At 41.2% G+C, this 27,445-nt stretch overlaps 1 protein-coding gene across 1 annotated transcript in view; it reads left to right on the top strand.

The window, feature by feature from the left end:
• Nucleotides 1-25,723, top strand: part of NOM1 (nucleolar protein with MIF4G domain 1) — a 507,890-nt gene extending 482,167 nt beyond the window's left edge. The window contains exons 9-10 of the mRNA XM_044065581.1: nt 12,075-12,184; nt 25,397-25,723. Of these exons, the coding sequence (XP_043921516.1) occupies nt 12,075-12,184; nt 25,397-25,568 (282 nt within the window). The 3' untranslated portion in view covers nt 25,569-25,723. The remainder of the gene's footprint in view (nt 1-12,074; nt 12,185-25,396) is intronic.
• The last annotated feature ends 1,722 nt before the right edge of the window (nt 25,724-27,445 follow it).

Genomic DNA, 27,445 nt, shown 5'->3' with positions numbered 1-27,445 from the left:
AGTGTCCTTGGATGTGTCTTAAATAGCATGAAGCACAATTCAGCCCCCCCCCCCCAGCAATACTGTATAGCCTCAGCCTCTGTACAGGTTTTGTACCAAGTGAATGGAGAACAACTGCAGTCATTTCTCTACTATTTTTCTTGAATTCCTGGAGCTCAGATGGCAGCTTAGGTGTAATGCTGCACGTTCTCCAGGTCTTAATGATGTCATTTCAATTGCTAGTCTCCTCAAGCTTAAATCTAGGTTTGCCATTTACAAATTTTAAACATTTATATATTTCTTTATACATTTTTTGTATAACATGGTTTTTGTGTACTGCTCATGTATGTATTTTTATATGCACTTAGGTGCTTTATATATTCACCTTATTATATTATATACATAATATTTTTTATGGTTCACAAGAAATGTTTAACATGTGTAGGCCATATATTGTGTATGTTTTCATTTTTGTATTTATTTATTTTCACAAGCATTAAGCATTTCACTTTAATTTTGTCCTTATGCATTAAGCCTCAATTATTCAATGAATTTATTGTTTGGTGCTATTGACTTTAATTGGGTGGGTATTTATATCCTTATTCAATGTCTGGTTTGTATTCTGAGGAAGTCCAGCCTTTTGGCGGATGAAAGCGTTAAACTGTTTCTCCTACTGTGTTGGTGTTTTTCACAGTTGCCCTTGATATTTCTGGTTTGATTCTTCATTTTGATTTCATTCCTGTACATAAGGGAGGATCCTCCACAACCACAGACCCATAACTCTGATGTGCCTCACATCCAACTCGTATCCAAACCATGGAAAGACTTATAACAGTAATTAGTAAGGACATGGGAACATCCAGACACTGAACTGGTCTGAATTTATGAAGAGCAGGGGACATGCATACTCAGCCTGGTGGACTTCTTTGAAAAGGTCACCGAAGCAGTGGATGAAGGTAAAAAGGTACTTACCACTTACTCAACTTGGCCAAGGCTTTTGACACAATCCTCCACTCAGGCATAGCAAAAAAGCTAAATAAACTGGGGAAAAAACTCCAGCATCACCCAGTGGATTGCCAACTGTATTTCCGATAGGATGAAGAATATCAAAAGGGGATGCTGCCTCTGCAGAGAAACCAGTCACCAGTGGAGTCTCCCCGGGTTTGGTGCTGGGACCTCCCGTGTTTGGCATCTACTTCTGTGAAATAAAAACCAATAAGGGCTGCAGTTGAATAAGTCTGCAGATGACTGCAAGCTTGGAGAAGTTATTTAATTCTTAAATGACTTGACCATCTGTCAGGAATGTTTGTTCTAAACAAATAACTGGTGCCAGTTTCACGGACTAAAAATGCCAGAAAATGCATCATCATATCCTTTGTTCGGGATTTGGGAAGTTGTGTATAGTGATCTGTCTTTCAACATACATGTGTCTGTTGTCATAAGAAAAGTCCTTCTATATTGCACAGCTTATAAACAAAAGGATTGCGACTGTTGTTCCCACTTTTCTCAGCTCTAATTAGGATGGTCATTGAGCATGATGTCCCCATTGTCATGTATATGTCCAAAGACATGCAGCAAGTAGAATGCACACATAGATACCTTGCTATAAGGATACAAGGTCTAAACAAAGTGTCGTACATGAACCGCCTCAAAGTCCTGTCACTATACCTGGTATCCTACGGACTGCTAAGAGGTGACCTGCAGTCTGGCATACAATGCATCCTCTGACCCAGTACTGATGGACCTGCTTTATATCAGCAAGTCAGATGGGATCAGAAATACTTGATCCAGTGATCTAAACCTCTTCTGTACCATCAACAGAATGGTTGGGAGGGACAGGTACATCTCAGCAGAAGGGAGACTAAGGAACTGACTGTGGATTTCAGAAGGTTTCAAGAACCACACCAACCTCTACAGATGAAAGGGATGACAGTGGAAATTGTCAAAAGTACAAAGTTTCTGGGACTGCATATCACTGACGACCTATCCTGGTCATTCCATGTATCTTACATAGTCAAAAAACAATTGTACTTCCTAAGGAAACTGAGGAAGGCAAAACTATCGAAGACCATCCTCCAAACTTTTTACAGATGTACCATAGAAAGCATCCTTACCAATAACATCACTGTCTGATATGGGGGCTGCAACACCTCTGATTGCAAGGCTGTTAGGTGAGTTGTAAGGGCAGCAGAGAAAATCATTGGTTCCTCTCTTGCTCCTCTGGAAGACCTACATGAATCATGCTGCATCAGTAGATCCAGGAAGATATCTAGAGATCCTTTGCATCCTGCAAATGGTGTGTTTTCCTACCTCTCCTCTGGTAGGAAATACAGAAGTATGCACCGTAGGGCTTTCTAGACTTAACAGTTTCTTTTCTCTCTCCATCAGACTACTGAACTGTTCTGAAAAATGAGTCGGGAGACTCCCTGCATTCTTCCCCTCCTACCACATAGATATGCTATTTATCTGACTGTACAGATCCTTACATATCCAAGGTTTGTTGCACTATAAGTATTAAGCTTTTTCATGTGCACTAACTAACTGATGTGCATATTTAACATTGGTTCATGCCTTACCTTACCATAGGACTCTGTAAAGTGCAGTATAAATCGCACTGTGCAATATTCATGCTGACCATTCCATATGCTGCTTAGTTCTTATGTTATACTAATGTCATGCACATGTTACACAATTCTATTTAAGTATGCCTGGTCATTATGTTATTATTTTATTCTATTTTTTTATTTTTATTTTATTTTATGTTTTATTATTCTTCTCTGTATGTATGTTTTTGCACTGGGAACGAAGCATCACAATTTCGTTAAGCTACACTGTGGTGTAGTTCTGAATGATAATAAAGTTTACTTTGGCTTTGATACCACTGCTGTGGAACAGACTCCCTGTCCATGTAAATCAAAACCAATCCCTGTCCATATGCAAGAGCAACCTGGATCTGTGGATGGGTAAAAGAACATTTACCCGAGTACTGCCCCTTGTATTCTAATGGACAGAGGTAACTCCTAAATGCTTTATCACACCCATGTGTGCCCTTATATAATCTGTAATATGATCCCAGTTATTCTGACTAACGTTAATGTATAATTATCGACTACGGGATTGTTAAGGCCAGTCTAACACGAAAAGGATAGAGCAATTCAAGCACCAAGTTTTCCTTGACTCATTTTGTTCAACTCTGTTCAGCTCCTTGTTTTCTTCCCCAGGTGAAAGAGAGAAAATGTGAGAATTTTGTACTTCACAGATGTACACAGGGATCTAAGCTTGTAATACACAAACTCTTCTATCATTTATGCAACAACACAGGCATCAAACTTTTAAAAGCACATTTCTCCTTGGTAGTCTGTGAAAAATTATTCTTAAAAACCTGCCCCTGCCTCATGGAACACCCTTCCTGCCTAAATTACTCTCAGCAACTTATTTTCTCTAATTGCAACTTAAACCTGCAAAAATCATACTATTGAATGTAAATAAGTTGGAACTTGCTTCTTAGCTGCATATTCCTCTACTGCATTGATTATGTATACTATTTATATTAGCAAATTAGTGTTTGCTATGTCTGTATTTTTCCACTTATTTTTGTGTTTGTTGCATTTGTCGTGTGTTGCCATATGGCCCGTAATGAAGCTTAAAAAAGTGATTTGCACCAATCCACTAATCTGGTTAGCAAACAGCAAATAAAGAAATAAACGTGTAAGTTGGCTTCTTACACAAAAACATAGGATCATTTGGTAAACAGAGACCCTTCATAAGTAGTTAGGAAATTGCATTATTTGCTGTGAAGTACAAGAAACCACTGTCCTAGTGAGGTTTGGCGTCACAGTTTACCAGATCAGCAACTGCCGCTACAGGTTTCCTCAGTAATTGTTCTTTGAAACCAAAAAATGGGTATGCAGTTGCACTTTTTACAAAACACTATACATTGAATGGCCAGTCTAAGAGCAAAGCAGGATTAATTGCCTTTAAAGTTCTTCAAGAAATGCTGTAGACAGGCCAGCCTTTATGGAGCCTGTTAGATAGCATTTTCTGGTATTCTTTGAAATTATACACATTTCCTACATCAGTAATTACAATGTATGTAGTACAGCTGAATGGTAATTCACCTTAACAGATGCTGGAGTTAGAATGATAAGGGATCAGTGACGCATTATAGGTTCTGTCCTTCATTGGCTCCTTGTATTCCTAGGAAGAGCATTATGCCCCTTTGCATTTCATGATTGATTGTGGAGAATTTCCAATTTCCCAGCAGCACATCTTTGAACGTTGAGAGGAAACAAGAACACAGAAATCCACACAGTTAGAGAAATTAAGTGCATTTTGTGTATAAAAGACATCTCAGCCAAGAATCAGAGTGGAAAACCCAAGCACTCGGGTTGCAACACTAGCCGCTGTGCCACCACTGTACCGCCCAAAGATGGAGGGTGAGTGAGTAAAATACCATCATTAGCAAAGCCAAGTGTATAATGATTTATTTATGGTAAGAGATAAATAAAGGATGACTAACTGAAGGTGAGCTCTGTTAAGGAATGCATTAAAGTTCCTTTTGTGTTTGGAATACTTTGGAATCGTCTTTGGTTTCACATGTTCACATTGTATGTCTTGACAGGAAGTGAGACGAAAATTGTGTAGTTTTGCCTTTCTGGATTATAATATAGGTGGACAAATAAATGCGTGGTGTTAACTATTACTTAAACTTTTTCCAAGAGGTGGCTGGTGCCATTGTGTGTGTTAGAAGCTTAGAATTGATGGCCATAACTTACTTTAGGAGAGACCAGTAATTGACAGATTTTTCTCAGGTTCACTACTCTTGATTTTTTTGTAATTTCCACAATCATCCTTTCAGACTAAGTAGTGGGACCATGATGTAAGAATTATTTTAGAACAGCTTTGGTGGAGTTAGGAATGTGGAAAGGACAAAAAAAAATCTTCGTCATCTGAAATAAATCTTGTTTGGCTTACTGATCTTGGAAACATTTAGGATGTAGTTGCAAAGAAAGAAGGAACAAAATGCAAAATGTGGTGGAGGGGGACAACAGAAATGGCACAGATCAAAGTGAGAGCTCTGACTGAGAAAAGAGTTCTTGGGACAACAGTTGGAGTCAGGTATGATAAGGCAGCCCATACAAATTAGCACATACTACTTACAAGTTGAAACAGTGTATATAGCTGATGAGTGATTAACAGCAAGGTTTTTGTCTGTTGTCACTGTCATCTTACATACATTTTTTTCTGTAAAGTGTCATAAAATTTAGTGATCAAAGCAGCCATGTTATGGGTTGTCATATAGCTGCTGTGTTGTATTATGTGACAAAATCATCATAACTATTTTTTAGCTATGTGTTAATGTGAAAATGCCATTTAATTCAGTGTCACGCTTAGTATTTTTCTGCTAAACACAGAGGACATCTGAATCTGGGACTTGACACCAAGTGGCTACTTAGCTCTAAATGCAACAGTGAAACTGGATTAAAATAAGAATCTGATGTCCATTTCAATCTTCCTCACTAATGGGTCTTAGGATCCGATATTGGATCTGATCTGGCAATTCCAATAGACTGATGCTTCGATCTCCTCCCACTCCCATAATGCCATGCATCTTCTCTAGTTCATTGATTTCATTTATCGCCTTTCTGGTCAGAGATTGCAGTCTAGTCTCGAGCTTCCAAGATAAGTGTAGTTTTTTTCTGTGTTTCTTCTGTTTAAATTCTTAGTCTTTCTCCAAGTTTAATCTTCAACTTTCCCTCCCAGCTTGTTAGCTTTCCATTGGCGTAAGGGCTGATTTCCTCTCCCTTTCCATGCTCCTCCTTCTCCATATAGCCATTGGCCTACTGCTGTAACCTTTATCTGTCCAATTAAAAAAAAAAAAAACTTTCCTGGTATCTTTATTTTTTAGGTATTACTATAATTTCTGTTGCAGAGTTTGGTTGGAGTAGTGAGTGTGTGTGTGGGCTCTTGCCTTCACGCATGTGTGGTGTGCTTGTGAAAATGGTTGACAAACCCACTGGTTTTAAAAGATGCACCTCTTCTGGGCACAAAATTCTGAATTCGGATGCCACTGAGAGGTGTATCTACTGCCTGGATTCTGCTGACCTAGATTAGAACCGCAAAATTTGCACAAGATTCATCCCCTGTGCTTTAGCTGATTTGAAGAAACAAGTTAATTTTGAAAGGGCTGTTGCCCTTATCTGAGGCTCCGATGCCTGCCAAATATGGAGCTTCTAGGGAGCCTAAGAAATGTGCCCCTCAGCTTCCCCAGGGGTTTTGGCTTCGGTGCCAGAGAAAAGGCAAAGATTGTTGGATCCGAAATCAGATCAGAAAAAGAGCAGACCTTCTTCGGGTCTGTGTGGCTGCTCGGATCCAATGTTATTTTCACTGGATGTGACTACTTTACAGATCTGACCTTCCTCGGATCCAAAGGTTTTGGATCTGAAAATGCTGTTGGATCCATCAGAGATGGTTCTGATTTGGAGTTCCCCATCTCCAAGTAAGTCTTCTTTCTTAAAACAGAAACACCCAAAATTAGGGTAAAAACCATGAAAATGAAAGCACAAACAGCCACTGAAGACGACCACTGGTAGTGCGAAGGGCACAGATTGGAGATCTCTGAGCCATACGCCAAGGCACAGCAAGTCACCATCTCCAGCTAGTGCTGCTCATTCTTCGGTCTCCTCTAGGCTTTCCTGTTCCAAGATGGACAGGATGATGTGAAGATTTACTTAAGGCTCAGATCATGATGGGACTTTTACAGTCTTCGTCCCATCTTGGATGTGTGAGAGCCCCGTTCTAGCCACTTCTCTTCCAATCTGACCACCTGCTTCAGAAGCCCAGGATCTTGATACTTTGAGAGAGACGTCATCAAAGCCGAGGATGGTACTTTCCTTTACTCCAGCAGTGTCCTGCTTCGATGATTTTGGAGCAGAGTGGGTCCTGGACCCGAAATGTCGGATCCGTCCCTCCCCTTTAGGGCTTTGACTCTTGACAGTTTGGGGCAGGTGTTGTCTGGAGGTCTCAAATCCGGGTTGGTGTCTCCCTTCTCTCCTCCGGGGATTTCAGCTCCAAGGAGGGGGGGGGGAATCCCTGGGTTTGTAGGGCTTTGACTCTTGACAGTTTGGGGCAGGTGTTGTCTGGAGGTCTCAAATCCAGGTTGGTGTCTCCCTTCTCTCCTCCGGGGATTTCAGCTCCAAGGAGGGGGGGATCCCCGGGTTTGTCAGCCTTTCAGGTGGCAGAGAGGGCATTCTCTAGGCCTTGAGATGCATCACCTCACCCCTCTGGAACCTATACATTCCTCATCTGATCCAAGCTTTGGTCCTAGTCATTCTATCCATGGCCAGCCTGTCCAGGAAGTCCTCCAGCCTCCCCCTCTACAGTGGATCACTTGCTTTTCCAAGTCCTCACCTGACTATCCCATGGAGGAGGTGCATCGGAAGAAGACATGCAAGAGGAAGCACATAGACTCTTCTTTGGAGTCTCTGACCAAGGACGTAGATTTTGATGAGGGAGAAGGTTCCCCTCGATCAATAACCTAAGACATCTTCGGCAATATTCTAGAGATCTTGACGCAAAAGGGTGGATGGTCTTCCCAGCTGCCTCCTCCTGAGGAATCTGTGTTTCTGGAGGCTTTCAGGATGAGGCCGTCTATGTCCTGGGTGATCCATCCAGCAGACAAGCTCATTGATCTAGTTTCCTGCCAAGTGTGGAGGGAGCCGGACTCAGTGGAGCTTATCCCTAACCGAGACGACAAGTTCCTAAGTCTCCCATCTAATCACCTTCAATGGAGTAAAGGCATTCCAGGTGATGCCACCATAGTGTCAGCAGCCACAAAAAAGGAGCCAGCAGAACAGAACTCCTCTGTGTACCCTCCGAATAATGAGTCTTGGGTATTGGATAGGCACAGGAAGCGCGTCTATGCCTCAGCTACCTTTACGCTGAGAGCATTAAACTATTTGGCACATTTCACGCATCTTCAGAGGGATTTGGTCAAGGAACTCACTAATTTTCTTTCAGAGTCCATGTCAGAGGAGGACCTTAACAAGTTTTCCCCCAACTGTCGACTCTCGCTTTCTTGGCTAATTCATCAATGAGGTTGATTTCTAATGTTGCGGAAGGAACCTCTCTAGTGGCTGGATCAGGCATAGCCCTTAGAAGACATGCCTGGTTGAGGCTTTGCGGTTTCGTGTAACCCTTTAAGATGTCCTTTGCTAATGCCCACTTCAATGGTTCTTCCTTGTTTGGACCATCAGTTAAAGAAACATTTACCCGCAGTGAGCAAGAGGGAAAGACCCTGCCTGCTGTAGGGATCAAGTTTTCTTCTCCTCAAAGGCCTTTTTTAGGGAACCAGCATAGTGGGAAGAAAATGTGGTTCAGAAAGTTTCAGGGTTCTTTCCAGGATTCTGACAAAAACTCCTCATCCAGGGGCAGAGGACGAGGATTTACTGGGAGACACCTCCCTAGGGGCAGAGGGGGTCTGCAAATTCAGGGCTTCAGAAAACCTTTCTCTGATGAGCCCTATCAGCTCTCCTGAAGCATTGCCCAACTGTCCTCCTGTGGAGGCAGTCAGGACAGACTTTATTGCACCTAGACACCTGAACAAAAACTATCAGATGACATCTGGGTACTAAACGTAATTTCCAGAGGTTATTACATTCTCTCTTTCCTTCTTCCAGCCACCCCCCCAAAAGGAATCTCCCTGACATTCCACCCCAGGCAGTGGGAGTATGGCATACAAGAAGTTCAAAAACTTCTAGAGAAAAGTCATCCAGCAGGTCCCAACTGAAGAACAAAGATGCGGAACTTCTTCACACTTCTTTTTGGTGTCAAAAAAGACAGGGAACCTACAGTTGATATTGGACCTGAGCAAACTAAACCTGTATGTCAAGAAGTCAGAATTTTGCACGGTGACGGTTCAGTCAATTCTGCTATTACTAGGCAAGGGTGATTGGATGTGCTCTGTAGATCTCCAGGATGCATGCCATCACATAAAGATCAACAGATGCTCCAGGCGAATTTGTGCTTCTGGCTGGGAGCCAATCATTACCAATTCAGAGCACTGCCCTTTGGACTCGCCACAGCCCCCAGGTGTTTAACAAATGTATGTTGGTAGTGGCAGCTCTCCTGAGACTGCGAGGATTCCAGGTGTTTCCATACATAGACTATTGGCTCCTAACTGCACTATCAAGGCATCAACTGGTTCAAACAACACAGTACCTATTACACACCTTCAGTCAGCTGGGGATCATGCTAAATTTGGCAAAGTCAAAATTAACACCTGTACAGAGGATAGAGTTCAAAGGAGTGCAGCTGAACACAATCACACAAGTAGCAGCCTTACTGTTAGTGTGTGTCAGCCCTGAGGCATGACCAGGTCTTATTAGATACACCCACACCCTCAGCAAGATTTATCCTAAGAGCTCTAGGTTCATGTCAGCTGCTATACGTCTAGTATTATTGACAAGATTCTTTATGTGAGTGCTTCAGTGGACCCTAGCAGTTCAGTGGTCCATTCTGTATCATCCGTTAAATGCCCTGATCCAAACTGACTCAACTCTGTAGATGTCATCTTCAATGGTGGATGCTATCTGACTACATTTATCTGGGCAGGCCTTTTTCTCTTTCCCCTCCAATGGCCACAGTGACCATGGGCGCTTCCTTGTTGGGGTGGAGGGCATTATGAAGGAAGATTGGTACAAGGCATGTGGTCCCCAACAGAGACCAAATTGCGCATCAGTATTCTAGAGATAAGAGCAGTCCTTCTCATGCTGTAAACTTTTCAAGACTGCCTACCTCTGGGAAGGATAGCAATTCGCACAGACAACATGTCAATAGTCTGGTATATCAACAAGCAGGAGAGAATCCGTTCATACCCATTATGTAGAGACGTCATGAGAGTGTGGGAATGGGCGATCTCTTCAGACAGCTTTCTTATTGCAGCGTACATTCCCAGGAAGACCAACATTCTAGTGGACAGACTTAGCAGATCTATCTCGAGTCCACACGAGTGATCCCTAAATCGGTCAGTAGCGAATCAAATCTTCCTCCGATGGAGCCAGCCTTGCTGTGACCTTTTTGCATCTCCCATGAACACCAAATGCAGCAAATACTTCGCTGTGATCCCTCCAAGTGGGGAGTCACCTAGGGATGCTGTAGTGCATGATTGGTCTTGGGGTCTCCTGTACTCCTACCCTCCAATTTCCTTGATTCTGAAAGTTCTACAGAAAGCCACCAGTTTAAAAGAGAACTCTAATCCTTATTGCTCCTTTCTGGCCTCCTTGGGTATGGTTCCCTTTCCTATGGTCTCATGCCAAATGTCCACCATGGATACTGGATCCCAGATAGGATCTGATTTGTCACCCGTGAGAGTACCAACTCCCCAATCTTAGATCCCTAAGACCAACCACTTGATTCTTCTACTTCCAGTGATTCTAAGAAAGTCCAGGCTGGCCTCCTCTGTCCGGGAAATCATATTTGCGTCTCAAAAATTTTCCACAAAAAAGGTGTACAATAGCAAATGGAAGAGATTTTCAGTTTGGGCATTGAAACAACACTGACCCCCTTTTCAGCTCTCATCTCAGCTATTCTTCTTTTCCCGAGTTCTCTTTTTCAAGATGGAGCCAGTTTTTGTACAATTAAGTTACAATTGACAGCAATTGCTAATTTCCACCTCACAGAAGATTCTAATGCACTAATTTCCATCTCAGCATACAGATTATGCAAGGCCTTTTTGCAAGGAATTTTTCTTCTCAGGCCCCCAGTTAAAGATCCTCCCCTCCTTGGGATCTGACTTTGATAATACAAGGTCTCACTTAGAGACCCTTTGAACCAGCTGATTCCTTGCGACATAAATTTCTGTCCTAGAAGACCATTTTTCTTGTGGTCGTTAATTCAGGCTTTATCATCTAAACCACCATATACTCTGATGATAAATCCTTCTTTTATGCCTGAAGTGGCCACAGAGGCTAACATAAACCAGTCCGTTCATCTTCCAGTCTTTTTCTCTAACCATTCCAAAAAGGGTGAATGTATACTTTACCTACTTGATGTTCATGGACAGTTGCATTTATGTCTGCACAAGACAAAGGAACATAGGAAGTCTGAACAGCTATTAATATCTTTTTCACCCAACCAGGTAGGCCAAGCAGTGTCAAAAATAACTCTAGCTAAATGGATCATTAATTGTATTTCTAAGATCTATTCCTTAAAAGGCTTACAGTTGCCCTGTCCACTGAAAGCCAGTTCTACCAGGTCAATGTCCACTTCTTCAGCTCTTTCAGCTAGAACCTCCATTGATGAAATTTGTGCTGTGGCAGCCTGGTCAAACCAACATACCTTTCTTTCGCATTATAAATTGGATATAGTTTCCAGAGACAGAGCATTGTTTGGCTCCCCCGATGCTCAGGCATATCCTTCCATAGTGCCCACCTAGGAAATCAAGTAGCTGGGGACTCTGACCCAGTAGTGAGGAAGAATGATGGACATCAGACTTAGGAGTTACGTACTTACCATAACTTGGCATCTGTGCTGTCCAGTTTCATTCCTCCTCACTTCCCACCCTGCCTTCCCCCTTCAGAAAGTTCAGAGGTATCTAGAGGAATCAGGAATCCATAGATTCCTAATATGAACTCCAGATTAGGGTAACATCTTAGTGTTTATAATTTGCTTCTTTACTTATTTCTGTTTTCTTTGGGGAAGTAAACTCGGTCTGAGGAACTAGAGGAAATGCAGGGCATTATGTGAGTGAGAGGAGCTTAAGATTTGAAGCATCAGTCTAATTGAATGGCCGAACCAGATCCGATATCTGATCCTAAGACCCAGTAGTGAGGAGGAATGAAACTGGACAAGACGGATGCCAAGTTATGGTAAATGCATAACTCCTAATTACTTAGTATATTAATTATCATCTACTAATTGTTACATGCATTATCAATCATCATAAAGAGAAGATTTTTGCAGATTCACATTCCTTTTTTTCCCTCTGCACTGGAATCCAAAATGCTTGTACTAGTTTATATTAATTCAGACTTGCATTTCTTCTTTTGCATTTGTCTTTTTATTGTTTTCTTTATATGTGGTTTTTATCCTAACAGGTAATTGAATTCAGTGAACTTGATAAACCAAAAGTGCGACTTTTGCGGCACATACTGCGAAAACTTTTAATGGAAACAGGTCCAGAGGAACTAGCAGCTATCTTTGGAAGGTAAGTTCCTTAAAATATAAATGTATATTTATGTTTTTGTTTGTTTGCGTTGGAGTGTGTAGTTAATGGTAATTTTGGATGACAAGACTCTGCTATCCTGCATAGTTTCCTGATTTCTTTATTATGCAGAAGCTGACAGCATTCTCTATGAACACTGCTACCAAGCTGCCTTTACCTTAGTCAGTGCTCACACATTACAGAATTGCATGAAAAAGCACAAGTAGCAGTGTCTCCCCCCTGTTGCAGATATGAAAATAGTAGAACATCAGATTTCTTTCTCTTTAGAGATGAAACCACAGTTCTTCACTTGTATTCCAGCTGTCTGTTCTCAGAAGTACAAGGACATGATCACAGAAGACAAAGTAAAAAAAAAAAAAAAATGTTTCTCTGAATACTTAAGGATTTTTTTGTAAGAAGGAAAACATTGCTGCTTTCATGACTTCCTAAAACAGCATTTAATGGAATTGCCTCTGGATGCTACATAATGTAATACTTGTACCTATGTACCTATGTTCCAGCTTGACTTGTTGAGAAACAAAAACACACTGTAGAAAAACCAGATGAGTTTAATCTGGTTGCATTTTGCATTCCGTGATACCTTTCCTTATTTCAGAACATACCAAAAATCTAACACACATGAATAACTTGTCTCAGAGAAGGACTCTAAACATATGCATTTGCTTGGGAAGATAATTTTCCTTTTCCTTTCTTACCATTCATGATCTAAACCCCATTGTAAGTGATGTGTTGCATCAAAATTATCCATGATCAAATTTTAAAGATGGCAAAAATTTCACACAAATAAGAAAGTGGACTTCCATTGAGAAAAAAATCTAAAGATAATCTGAATTATTTTCCATATCTGCCATAAGTAAAAGTTTTTATTTATGGATTGTTTTCTGTCTGTTGCCTGAATTGTTTGACTTTTTCAAAACGTCTTACAGCACGTTGTTAATTATTGCTTCTGATTTTGTTTGGAGGTGACATTCTTTGCATTATTGTGTACCTACAGAAGTTCAAGTCTCCCTATCTGTGCATAAGACATACACTGCTAATTGTGGAATATTGAACTGATAGCTCTAAGTGTAAGGACTTTCCCTGATGGCTTCTTGGTTGAATAATAACTTTTCCACCTATCAGAATTTAGCATATTTTTCATCAGGAGTCCCATATTCAGGAACATTTGCATGCCTAGCCAATGCATATTGCAGTGTTATGCACAAGTTTGCATAAGTGTTCACCCCTCGAGTTCCTTACTTTTTTATGCTCTTCATGCCATTTGAATTTTTACCCTTGCTGTCCTAAATAAAGTCCTGCATTCATATGCCTAAACATCATGTTAAGTGACAGTGTGACTGTCAGGTTATCCGCCAAGACTTGCACCAATGTTACTTGAATTGTTTCTGAGCGGATCTTAATGTTGAGAAATGCCAAAATTGCAAGACTTTTAGCCATGCTTCTCAATGCCAAAGAATGGGATGTCACTTGCTGGTTCACAGAGATGGTGGTGGTCAAGAGTTCTCTGCATGGAGACCAGAGAAAGGGCTCTTGTTGGGAGCCCAATTTTATAGCAAAAGATTGTGTTAAGCCTAAGCACTCTGAGGTCAGATCCAGGACTGAGCATCACAGTAAGTCTGATGTTTAGCTTGTGCCCCTCCCCATAACCTTTCAGGCAGTGAGGTCATCCTTTACTAAAAAGATCTCGAGCTTGAACTACGTGGCAGTCAAGGATCTTGTAACAGGTGAGACACTCATTGAGCCGTCATCCTGTGGATATATCCTGAGGTTTTTGTCCATGTTCATTTCTGGATATTTGGCTACAGTCCTTGGTTGACTAGCCTTATCCTAGGGGATTGGTCCCTGAAGTCATCCAGGCACAGATCATCAGTACTCTGGACTGAAAGGGCTTCTTTCTCTGGACTCAGACCCATGTGAGCCAGAGTGTACCATTTGAGGCGGGACCATCTCTGGCCATTCAACACCAGGCTCCTGTCTCTGAGACTGGATATCGGCCACGTTTATTGAAAATTTAAGTTACGTTTCCAGGATTGCAGTATTTGGGAGTTAAGTTTGAAGTCCATGTCATTCTGGCACAGGCTTGTCCTGATCCATGCTGTCTTTGGCTAGCATATAATGTGGTGCATTTTCAAAATCCCCAAATGCCCAGGGCAGCTCCATCCCACATTAACCCTTGCACATGGGGCAGCATGAGTATTCTGTTTCTCCCTCATGTTCAGGAACCTTTGAAAACCTGGAGGATCTTGAGATCACTCTTTCTTTGATGTGGATAAGGAGGATTCCCCACACCCACTTTCCCATTGGCGTGACCCTTCCTTTATAGATGTCCTGTGGCTTATAAGGAGCAGTTTGGCTTGGCCTGTTATGACCTGGTAGTGCAGGAAATGTAAGCAGCCTTTGCTTGAAAGAACTTAACACTTCTGTGGAAAAGGTCTCTCTCTATTTTTTATATTTCTGTAACTCTTATTAGGCAGGTCCATTATTTCTTAAGCAGACCTCCTAGCTATGTCCTTTACAGGTGGGAGAAATGTTTGTTATGTTTGCTCTGGGAAAGTATAACAATTAAGGAAAAGCTAACATGATCCCTTCCCCAGAAGTATGTGGAAGAAGCCTGAAGACCCTTGGTCATTTCTCCCTTGAAGTCTATCATTACGGATGCATTTTCACGTACTGCAGGCACCCACATTCTACCACATCAAACCCTATAAAAGGTCTCTCACAAGACATTCTAGAGTGGGCAGAACACTTTCTTAAGCATCCTTGTGTTGCTTACTATGTGATTCTGATCACTTCAGTCCTCCATATATTTCACATAACATTACACTTGTAACACCTTTTCACCTTACCAAGAGTCAAGAGGTTTATACAGTTTTGGTAAGAGAGTTCACTCTTCTGCCACTTTTGGGCTAAGAACAGTCTGCTTTCTGTCTTGGCTTTTCTAGTTGCGGGTGTACCAAATTAGGAAGGCCTTGGGCAAGATAGAAGAACTCTCAGAATCCTTGTTCAAGCAGTACTTTATTGAACCTCATCTCTGGCCTCCATGGTGGAAAGCCATATTGTGACCCCTTATAATTGTGGCTGTGCTGATAACATGACTAGGGCCCAGTGTATGGATCTGGGCCTACAGGTGTTAATGTGGGATATGTGCTAAGTTTGCGGTTGTGATACCTCAGGTATTGTGATGGAATATGTTTAGCAAGCCTGGATACAATATAGTTAGTGGCTTCCTGAAGAGAAAGCTGGTATTCACCTACAATTTTATCCCTTTCTTCTGATGAACTTGGCCAAACTCAATAGAGGAAAAATCCTTTCTTGATGTCTGAGGAAGGTTGTTAAGCAGTTTCTCATCTAGCTTACTCCTGAGCTGTCTGCTGCTCAGGCAAATTCCCAACAGTTCTGACTGTGGTCTGGTATTACCTATGGGATGGAGCAGTTCTTAAGAGATGATCCTGGCTTGGAAAACTGTTACAAAGGACCAGAGGGCTGTTGATGGTCACTTTCTGACGCATGCTGGAACTCAGTGGCCCTCCCTTAGAAAGAGTCCCGTTGGCGAGTCAGTGCATTTCAGTAGAGCTCTTGGGATGGGCCTAGACTCTTCTATAGAAAGAAGCCATAAAGGCTGCCCAATGCAGAGAAAGAGTAAGTCTTTCTCCTGACTTCTTCTGGTCTCTGTGGTGGTAGATGTGTTTCATCTCATTTTTGATTGAAATTATTTTAACCATTTCTAGTACATCTGGTTCTTGGTGGTCATCCTGCAGAAGGCTTGTACATGATGAGTACTGCAGTACTCATTATGTCCAAGCCTTCTGCAGTGCTGCGGTACCAGGCCTAATGCCAGGCTAAGGAAACTTTATTATACTTAATATGTATTTGTTTTTTTCTTCTTGCTTCCTTATTTCCTACTAGTAACACATTTGTTCAGAAAAAATGTGTGGTTCTTGTAGTCTGGGAAGGTGTGACCTTTTCTTGCTTTGAATACCAGTAGACTTGCAAGGAAAGAAAATATCTTTGAGTGTAACTTTCTTAAGTGCTTACATTTCCTGCACTACCAGGTCATAAAACAGTGTAATCATAATCCAGGTCAAAGATGAGTTGACTAGAACTGTTAAAGTACATGTTAACATGCAGATGGGAAAGAATGTTTAACAGCCTGTGTATTGGTGCTGTAAATTGTCTGTGGACTGTTGTAGTTAAACCTCTGTCCTTTACAGGTGGCAGAACTGGTTTGGTTATGTTTGCTCTGGGAAAGTATAACAATTGAGGAAAAGCTAACATGATGCTTCTTTATTGAGGAAATGATGTAATGAAGCCTTAGAGCACATCTGAAAATTGAAATGTATAAAAATGTGAGCTTAGTCTGTGTTCTCTTGTCTTTGCTTGAAAGAACTTACCACTTCTGTGGAAAAGGTAGCATTGTTGCCTCACAACAAGAGGTTCTCCTGTTCGATTCTCAGCTGAAGTGCCTTCAGTGTGGAGTCTGCATGTCCTCCCTGCGGTTGAGTGGCATTCAAAAGACATGCGTGAATGGGCATGCCTTCGCTGAAGGTTTGGTGTTGGGCTGGCAACTCGGCACCATAAAAATTTATTGCCAATCATTAGCGGACTGGAATTCCGCTGTGACGACTCCTAACCGGGAAAAGCTGAAAAGACAAAGATGAAAGTCTTGGCTAATTGTTTAAGTAAAATGTATTCTCTTTTAAGCTCTTGTTGCTGGTCTTTTATGTATTACTACTTTCTGTTATCTAACAAGAGCGCTATCATTTGTCATTGGTTAATGAGCAGTGGCTTCATGTGTTTATTTAGCCTAGATTGTTTAGGTCTGATGCCTGTGACAGTATTAATTTTATTTATTTTATTTTATTTATTTGACATTTGTTTACCAGAATGGTCCGACTGTGTCATAAAGAACCCATTTTCAGTGGAGGCTCAGGGAGCAAAGCTCCAGTTACAGAGGTGTGCAAACTTTGTACAAATAAAAATTATACAAAATTTATGAAGAAACATGATAATTACATGAGTTCCAAGAAGTAGGAACACAGTTATAAATAACATAAAAATTATATAGAAATGTGATAATTGCAAGAGTAATTACAAGAGTTCCAAGAAATTAGCACATTGCTGTAAAGTGTCTGGTAACTGGTAATTATATTTCAATATATACAAGTAAAAGATACAGTTTGATGAAGTACAGAAGGAAAGAGAGAGATTCAGTGTAGTTTGAACTGGAAAAGAGGTTAGCCTGGATCAATGCAGTGGTACAGCTAGGAGTTAATCATGTGTGTTTCACTACAGCTTTAAAGACAAATCAGATTGAAGTAGTTCTCACAGTAAGTGAAGAGAATTACGTGGTTTTGCAACATAGTGGGAGTAAAGGCTTAGTCCAGCTTACTTAAAGGGTTTGGATATAGTGAGGAGCTCTTTATCTGCGGACCTAAGTGATCTGTTTGGGTTGTATGGGTTGATGATGATGATTAGACTTGGCCAGGCTAGGAGTTTGTAGACCATGTTATGGAGTGTTAAAAGTTGGGTATAAAGGAAGTAGTTGGGGAATTCTGTCCAGTTTAGTTTTTTTAGTGCCAGACGGTGATGGGTTCTGTTTTTGAGTTTGTGGCAAATTTGGCCATTTTATTGTAGCATTGTTCCATTTTGGATCTGGAAGAGACCTGTAAATTGGTAAGTGTTGATGTTCCATAGATTGGGGGGGGGGGGGGGGGTAGAATGAAAGATTTGGCAAGGGTGGCTTTTGAAGAAGAGGTGAGGGTGTGTTTGTTTCTGCGTAGTGTACCAAGTTTATGGTGGGTTTTCTTTGTTAAATTGTATGTGGAAATCAAACTTTAGGTGATTGTCTATGATTCCACTAATTAGCTTGATGTGATGGACAATTTCAATGGTTGTGTTACCAGAAGAGAGAATTTTGAAGGAGTTTAGATTAACAGTATACTTCTTTAACAGAAAGAGAAACAGAGTGTTCTCTTTTGGGTTGAGGAATAGCTGGCAATTATTGAGCCAAGATTCAACAGCAGAAAAAGTTAGCTGTGTATTGGAGAGAAGCTGATGTGCTTTGTGAATCTCTGCCTAAATCACTAACCTTATCCACTGTGATCCTATATACAGTAGGTTGTTGAAAATGTAACTGCTTTTTACTGCTTCTTTCTTACTTATGTACTTGGTATGCCTGATACATACTTGTATTTTCATACATGTAAATTGTTATTACTGGAGCTTATCTACCCGGGCCTCCGCTGAAAAAGGACTGGTCTCCAGTCGGAATTTCCTGGTAAACAAATGTAAAATAAAATAAAAAAAATAATAATAAAATTGTGTCTGAGATGTATAGATTATTGAGGAGTCATCTGCATATTGAATGAGTGTTCCACTAGTGGATGCAGAGTGTAGGTCATGAGTAAAAATATTAAAAAGTAGGGGTCCTAGAATGGATCCCTGAGGTACTCCGGTGGGGTTTGCTAGAAAGGGGGGAGATAACATTTGACTATTTTACAGCCTGTTTTCGATTATATAAGTAGCTATGGAACCAATTTAGTTTGTTTGGGGTAACTCCTAGGTTAGATAACATGTTCAAGAGTAAAGAGTGTGACACAGTATTGAATGCCTTTGAGAATTCAAGAAGTAGGACAGATACATAGCAGCCTGGTTCTATGGCTCTGTTTTTGTGATTGGTGAAGTCTAGGAGGGCTGTAGTTGTGCTATGGCAGGGATGGAAGCCATGTTGTGTGTTTGTAAGTAGGTTGTTATGCTGTAAGTATTTAAAGAGTTGAATATGGATACATTTTTCCATTATGTTAGAGATGGAAAAAGGTATGGCTATGGGACAGATTTTTTTAAGTTCTGTGGAGTTACCTCTTTTGTGAATGAGAATGATGTGGGACATTTTCCAGATGATTGGTACTTTGGAATTAGATATGGATCGATTGATCAGGATGATAGGGTATGCTGTGTATAGTCAACTGCTAATTTTAGGTAAGTAGGAGGGAGGCTGATCAGGATGATGACAGGGTATGCTGTAGAGTCAACTGCTAATTTTAGGTAAGTAGGAGGGAGGTTGTCAGTAGAGGTAGAGCAGGGTTTGACATTGAGCAGTAATCTTTTTATGATACTTGTAGGGACTGACTAGAGAGAGAAAGTGGGATGGTTCTCAGGAGTGGCTTCTATGCATTGAGGGCAGGGGGGGTCTTGGTCGGGTGAAAGGGGAGTATTGAAGTGGCTAAAGAGAAGAGTGGCAGGTATTATTTTAGAGAGAAGATTGGTTATAGATTTTATGAAATGAATATTAAAATCTTCAGAAATTTGGCAGGCTTGGGGCATTGAGTGAAATCTTTGGATTCCTTCTTGGTTCCAGGGTGGAGTAGATTTGTGATAGACCAGAATTTTTTTGGATCGGTTTTGTGTTTGTGCTATAGAAACTATAGTATAGCTGTTTATCCTTGGTGACTTACTTTATTTATTTATTTATTTATTTATTTTTTTGTTTGGTTACTCAGCGTTTTGAAAGTAATGAGATCTTGTTTTTATTGCTTTGTTTCCAAAGAGGCCAGGCTGCAACCTTTTTTTTCATTACGTTTTTTACTTTCCTGAGTTAGCCAGGGTATGGGATTGTTTTTGATTGGTTTGGAGTGAATTGGAGCTAAGGTATCTAGCAGTTTGAGAGCAGTCATTAAAGTAGTCTAGTGCTTCATCTAGTGGCAGTACCTTTAGTGGTGACCAGTTTGTTTTGTGAAGTAAGCCATTAAACCTGTCTTCTGAGAAGTTAGTGAGATTATGAACAGATTTTAGTGTGTGCGTTTACCCAGATAACAAAAGCAGGTAGGTGGTCACTAAGGGGGTTAGGCTATGTACCAACACTCGTAAAGTTGGAAGGGTGTGATACCAGGATGCAGTCTAAGGTAGATTGTTATGATTTCATATTTGGCGTAATTAAGGGCAGCAGGTAACTGGAGGTCTTTGGCCAAAAGTAGGGTTGTGGCAGTAGTACAATGCCTGGAAGAAGCTGCAGGGAATTGGAGAACTCTTCCAGTCTTCCCTGGGGTGGGTGAGTGAGTGTGTGTGTCTTTGTAAGTAATATTTGTGAAAGGTAGTCGCTATGTTTCAAAAGGAATTGGAATACTGGTTCACAAAGATAGTGGCGAGGAATGATCTTAGGGTGCTGTGTCAAAACCTCAATTCTGAAGATGGCCTGTGTGCAGTCTTATCTGGGGCTGGATCTTGAAAGCTTGTACCCTGGACAGCAGTGCATATTCCCTTTATGCTCTTGAGACAAGTTTGTCATTTTGTGAAATGAGCATTGAATTAATGTGCATTTTCTTTGTTGCATGGTTATCTTGCTGGGTACCAAAATTGTAACTCAACAGGCCATCCTAGTGTCATCTAGGACCTTTTATTCATATTTGGTTGGCAGTAGTAACCCCATTTTCTTCACATTTTGTTAGCAGTGGTATAGTTCAAACCCAGTCTGTGCTAACCGCAGAAGATATATTTTTTCATGTCGGTATTTTGGATCCACATGTTTGGGGTTTGTTGTGTTGGGCATCAATTCCAGTATGAGGTGTTTATGTTTAGGCTTTCCTCACTGTCAGGAGTTTTCATCAAGGTGTTTGCTATGATGATTGTTGCCTTACAGGATTAGAGCCTTCTGACTTTTTGACACCAGGACAGCAAGGTATGTTGCCTTGTCCAAGGACTTCCTTGATGCCGTCTTCCTGCAGGTAACTTCCATAGAGTCAGTTTATAATGATCACCATAATATGAAATAAGTCCTTCCTTACCCTATCTGAGAGAGGTCCTTCATTGAGATGGCTTCCTGAGTGGGGAGAGAGCACAGTTTCAGGTTCAAAATCTGCTGTGCTTTCTGGGCTTGATGGCATCCACAGTTTCCATGGTGCTGTCTGCATGCCCAAAGATGTGGGGTTTGCAGTAGACTGTGATCTGTCAGTGGCTTCAGAGCCACCTTGCAGTCAAATACCTGCTCTTGATGGCTGGCACCTTTTGCTAAGCCCTGGATTGCACATTCCACACTCGTCTTTTGGTGGGTCTTCCCTTTTTGCAGTTGAACGCTTTGCAGATTTGATGGGTACTTTGCTTGTGGACTGAAAACCCTGTGCAAGGAGTATGGGGCCCCTCCCCAAGCTACATACTGGCCACTTATATATCAGAGATGCATCTGCTTCAGGGGTCTCTCCTTATATGGTCAGACAGATAGTCCTTTATATATTGTCAATACAAGCAAAGGGAGGTGATGCTTGCCTGGCCTTCTCTCAGCAGTTCATATCCTTGGGGATGTAATTGAGCTGGTGGGTACTTTGAAGATCTGGATTCAGAAGCTATGCCTAGTCAGATCTTTCAGAAGTAGGACATTGACCTGTTTGCCACAAGAGAATACTATTCTTCTCTTTTGAGGCAGTGAGGAGTTGTTTGTGGAATGCATTTTCTATATCTTGTGATGTAGGGAGCTCCTATACACATTCCTGTCATCCTTGCTGATTCCATATCTTATTACAGAGTAAAAGGAAAAAAGATTAATTTTAATTCCCGTAGCATTTGGTGACTGAGAATGGCTTGGTTTCAAACTCCAGAGTCCATAGAAGTAAAGAAAATAATTCTTTGGCCGCCTTCATAGTTGAAGGGACATTTGGTTGCACATTAGAAACAGTCTACTGATATAGATCTCTTTATTCTGTCTTATTTGTTATTGGGGATCACAGAAGTCATTAAAGCTGCCAGGAAACCTTTCCCTTGTCAGGCGTATGATGCCAATTGAAAATGGTTACCACTTTTGCTGAAATAATACCTCTTCAGTTTCCAAGTGATCTTAAATTGTCTTTGCATGATCAGCGCCTCTGTCATTCTGGGGTAAAGGTGCATGTGTCAGCTGTTTCTCTATGTATGGACCTTGGGGAAGGTAGGTCAGACTTTTCCTGAAAGGAATGTTGATTCTTCATCTTACTTTTAAAGAAGTCTTTCTATGGGAACTGAACTTCGTGGTAGACATGATTGCCCATCTGCCATTTGAGCCCACTAGCTTAGCTATGTTGAATTTAATTTCTTGGAAAACCATTTTCTTTGTGTTCACTCTGCAAGATGAATCTTGGATAGTTAGGCTATTGTGTGCAGTTAACCATATGTAGCCTTTCACATGGGAATGGTCTATTAAAATGAACCCACATTTCTGGTTTCAGAAGCTTTCATGAGGCACTTCTCTAGCGTCTAGATTTTCCTTGCAGCAACAAAACCAGGGGAGTGAGGAATGTTCACACCCTGGATGTGCAGCAGCAGTTTGGATATTACTTGGAACAGGTATGCAAGCTTTGGACGATGGGCTAGTTCATTATTTTCTTTGCTTCAGGGAGAGAAGGACTTGGCAGTTGTCAAGTGGACAGTCTTTGTGTGAATTACTACCTGTAGCTACCTGTTAACAAATGATGCAGTCAATGTTGACTGCACAAGAGAAGTAGTTGCCTCCAAGTGCTTTCTTCAGGAATTCTTTGATTGATGACACTTTGCCCATTGTGCATACTTTTACCAAGCATTGTTGTACTGACCACAACTTAGGGAGAGAAGCCACATTTAACAATTCAGTAATGCAAAATCAACTAATCCTACTACTTTGCTTGTGTGATATTTTGGCTCCTTCCACTGTGGTGGTACTGTTTGAGCTTCAGCCTAACCAAAGACCCATCAAGAAGTGTCCTTGCCATTAGATTTAATGCTATAGTCACGTGGTATCATTTGAGCTATGAGAAGACTCTCCTTGACTGGTCAGGAATACACTTCTCCAATTTCTCAGCATATGAGATGTCTGCTGCTAGCTGCTGCTTTTGGAGTTCCCTGTAATTCAAAAAAGTGTCATTGCTTGTTGTATGCATTATTTCTAGGTTTGCTGGAAGGTTCTTGCATGAAGCATGGAGTTGAACTGATGGGCAGAGATTTGCCCACTTATGTAGGCAGTGTGTTTCATTCCATTGTGCATCCAAACAGCTACATGGTTGAACCTGGAAGAGGGATTTTATGGAAAAAAAATTGTAGATTAGCTGATATAGTAAGAATACATCTGTTTTTGTTTTTTTCTAATGCATTGTTGGTACCCAGGCTGCTGTACAGAATGTATCAGATTCTGACTGTTACTTGGGATTCTGAACTGCTGTCTGCCCAATGTAGAAGGCTTTTTGAGACGGAATATAACAGGAATATCTGTTCTTAGCATATTGATGGAGAGGGTCTTCTGCAGTGTGTAATTTTTTCCCCTGTCCTGTGTCCTTGTGTTGGAACTAGTTTCTTCTGCTACTGAGTGTGTCAGAAAATTCACTTATGGTTACTACAAATTCCTAATTTTATATCCTTGTATTTATTTCATTTTTCTACTAGCGAAATCACAAAGACGCTGGAAACGTGAATAAATTTCACACTTTTAATGAAGGCTTAGCGCTTTCATCTAGTACAACTAGACTTCATCAGAAGCAATAATGAAGGTTAGGGCCAGCCTCTGAGACAATATATTAGTGCTAATAGTCGTGGTCGCCAAGTGTCCCAGAGGCTGGCCCTAACCTTCATTATTGCTTCTGATGAAGTCTAGTTGAACTAGATGAAAGCGCTAAACCTTCATTAAAAGTGTGGAATTTATTCACGTTTCCAGCGTCTTTGTGATTTCGCTAGTAGCCTTTTGGATTCATTTCATTTTGGTTGTAGTGGCTACTTGGACTTTTTTTTTTTATTTATTTCATTTTGTTTACAGGTAATGTCTGTATGCTTGGGGGAGGAGGGTCAGGAACTGGAGACTGTGGAGGATTACTGATGCCTCCAACAGAGGAATGCCCTTCATGGGCCTTGGCAGAGGTTTGCATGTTTCCAAGCTCAAAAAGACGTATTCACCATTGAGAGACCACTTAAAGGAGAATTTAGATTTCAAAGGGCCCCCTCACTGGTCACTTGATGTAGTAGCGCTTGGGTATGTATTGTTAGTTTCACCTGAAGTATCTTTGAAGCTCAGTTCCTGCGGTAGAAATAAATGTTAGACACTCTTTTAAAGCCATAGGAAGATTTGCTGGGTTACTGTTAAAATACCTTGTTTTCATTTTATTGACAGTACAGTACATGGCTTTAGAATGTTGTCTAACTTACATTTATGTTGCCAGTACCTAGATTAATGGGTTTAATACTTTATACTTTATACTTAGCACTGAATTCTCAGAATGGTAATTTCCAGGGAAAGTGTTCATTGATTTCTCAGAATGGTAAATGCCATCTAGAGTGTTGTGTTTAACTTGCCAAGATAGGAACTTGCTGCAATGATGTGCCTTCAGGGGGGACTCTGCTAGCAAGTTAACACTTGCCCTCACTGACTCTGACTTAGGCTCATGTCAGACTGTAGTACACTCCATTTACAGTGTTATGCTGTGAGGTAAATTTGCAGTCCCCTTTCTGTCTTCCTTCCCTGTGTCTCAAGTTTTAATGTGGAATTACCAGTGAAGGAAGGCTTTGATATAGGGTGTTACTACATCCCAGGAAGCAGCTGTTAAAATGTTGTGGAGTTTTGTTTCTTGGTAGTGCTCCTACATTCTGGTCTACTGGCAAAAATGTCAGTGAATCTACAGGGTCGTTTTTGCAGTTGATGGTTTCCGTTTTAAGTACCCTAAGCAGTATATGATTAGCGGTGACTTGTTGAAGATGTCTAAATTGGGAGACTTCAGGCACCAACTGTACTTGATTCAAGAGTAAGAAAGGAGTCATAAAATTAAATGTGATGTTTCAGTGGAGCTTCTTTGTCACTGCTGGTTGCTGGATCTACACATTTTGAAAGGAAATAGAAAGTCAGAAGTCCTGTGTAACACATTCATTACACCAGTCTTAGCAAAACTGTCTGCTGTTGGCCAAGTTCTTTCCCAGTGCACTGTGCTGCCAGAGTAAGTTTGCATTATTTTTGCGAACATACATCTTTGAAGAGGAAGAAAAATGAGCTCAAATGTTGAATAGAATAAACCAAGAAAGGAATTATTTCTAGTCATAATTTGTGTCAGAAAATAATGTGTAGATGGGACCTGGAGTGGTCTGCGAAGATTGGGTAAGAAACAAAAAATGTGTATTGTTATGGTACTGCCTTTCAGTATTATTGTAAGAAACCAAGTTCACATTTTTATATCGATCAAGAAATGTAACTAAATGCATTTTATTTTTGTTTCCTATTAGAATATCTGGCATACCAAAACTTGGACTGTTGTGTGAAGGCTTGAAGTTATTCATTTCACATTTCTTGCTGAAGAATTCTCATGGAAGTTCTGAAGAAGTGTCATTACTGAAAGAACAAGCAAATGTGGCTGAAAAAGCCTTGCAAGCCAAAGACTCTAAATTAAAACTATAAACTGTGGAATACATATTTGTGTAATACATTCAACAATATTTTGGGGGAAAAGTGAAGAATGCAGAGATTATAAAAGCCACATTTTATGTGCCAAGTACATCTTATATTCTTACTGATGTCTGATTTATTTTATTTAAAATATATACTGAAATACATGTAGTGTATCAGTGTGATTGTTTTTTAATAAGCAGCTAGAAATACTGGATCTGTTAGTGTTGTAGGACTTATTGCTCTCTGGAGATTCTTCTACTTTGGCTTCTTCTCCTTTGAAGAAGCTTAACAAGATTGAAAGGATTCAACGTAATGAGAGCTCTAAGGACCCCAAGACCCAGGAGAAAGCTAAAGGGGGCTGCAAAAGAGCAGCTTCCACTCTGACTAATCATCCTGATCTGTCGATCCACAGACCGTCTACTCCTCTGGGTGGTTTATTGCCATGGTCATCTCTGTTATTTTTGAGCCTGTCCCCCATGGTGACTTCTTTGAAAATGTCAGTGTCCCTGACTGTGTCCCCAGTCTCTTCTTGGCTAAGGGTGTAGGTAGTTTGGGTAGGGTTCACTCCCTGCTTACCCCAAGGGAGTTCTCATCCGAATCTTCACCTTCTGCTCCTCAGATTTCTGCCTAACTGATCCAGATCCAATTTATCTGATTCTAGTGCTGGCAGAAGGATTTTAAAGCCTTCGTCAGTGGTCTAGTTGGCTCAGTCTACCCACTGGGTGGGAAGTCTTTGGCCTTCTGATCTGGAGCAGTTGATGTCTTTCTTGCAGGCTCAGATTTAACTAGGGCTTCTTACTGCTGCCTCAGTTCCAGGACCTGAAGGTTATGCTTCATCTGTTCCTTTTCCTCCTTTGGGCACTTCAGCTCGGGGGCTTATGGTTCTGGTTACCTTGCTCAAGTCCCGCCACAAAGACGCCTCTTTTGATGATTTTATGAAACTTCTTTGTCATTGTGGGGGTTGGACTGCTAAAGCCCCCTGTATGGAGGAGTCATATTTTTGCAGGCCTTTGGTGTGGACCCATTCATGTCCTGGGTGGTTCCCCGTCTAGACACTGTTATCAACCTGGTCTCTGGGAGGGCATGGGACCAGATATGGTGGAATCTGTTCACAAAAAACCTGACAAAAATATTGGCTCCCCCTAAGGAGTCAACACATTGGAGTAGGGGAGCCTGCAGAAAAAATCGTGGTGGCAGCAGCCACAAAAAGGACTTTTCATAGGAGAGTTCCTTGGTCCATCTCCCAAACAGGGAGTCTAGAGCTTTGGACCATTTAGGAAGCATGCGTATGCTTCAGCAACCTTCCTCTCAGAGCTTTAAACTATTTGGCTCATTTGACAAGACCTCAGCATGACATTGTCTCGTGTCAAAGGTAATGAAGACACAGCAGACCCCAGACTTGCAAAAGACTCTTGAGGCACAGTCATCAACTATGCAGTCTATCACTAATGTGTCTACGTGTCTACTCTCTAATCCAATCGATGGCATGTCTCACGCAGCAGGAACTGGCATTGCCATGCGGCAACACACTTGGATGTGGTTATATAATTTTGTGGACTGCTTTAAGGCATCCCATTGTCAGTGCCCCTTTCAATGATTCCTGTTTGGTCCCAAAGGTCAAAGATGCATTTGCTAGGAGTGAGTAGGATGGAAAGACACTGTCTGTTGTCAGAGTGCACTTTGCCACGCCTCAGCTGTCCTTCTCCAGATACCAGATTGGGGGACTAACATCTTTTTTCCTGAAAGTTGCAGCAGCCTTTTCAGGACACACTTGCTTAGGCTGATCAGAATGGACACACCCATGTAACAGGGGTGGTCCACAGGACCAGGGCTTCTGCAAATCTTTTTCTGGGAGGCCCTTTCAGAGTACCTGAAGGGTTGTCCAG

Source organism: Protopterus annectens, chromosome 3.part0 (genome assembly GCF_019279795.1).
Source record: "Protopterus annectens isolate FY-2018-M chromosome 3.part0, PAN1.0, whole genome shotgun sequence".
Classification (NCBI taxonomy): Eukaryota; Metazoa; Chordata; order Ceratodontiformes; family Protopteridae; genus Protopterus; species Protopterus annectens.
The sequence above is the reverse complement of the archived record's forward strand: the minus strand, read 5'-3'. Positions and strand labels throughout refer to the sequence as shown.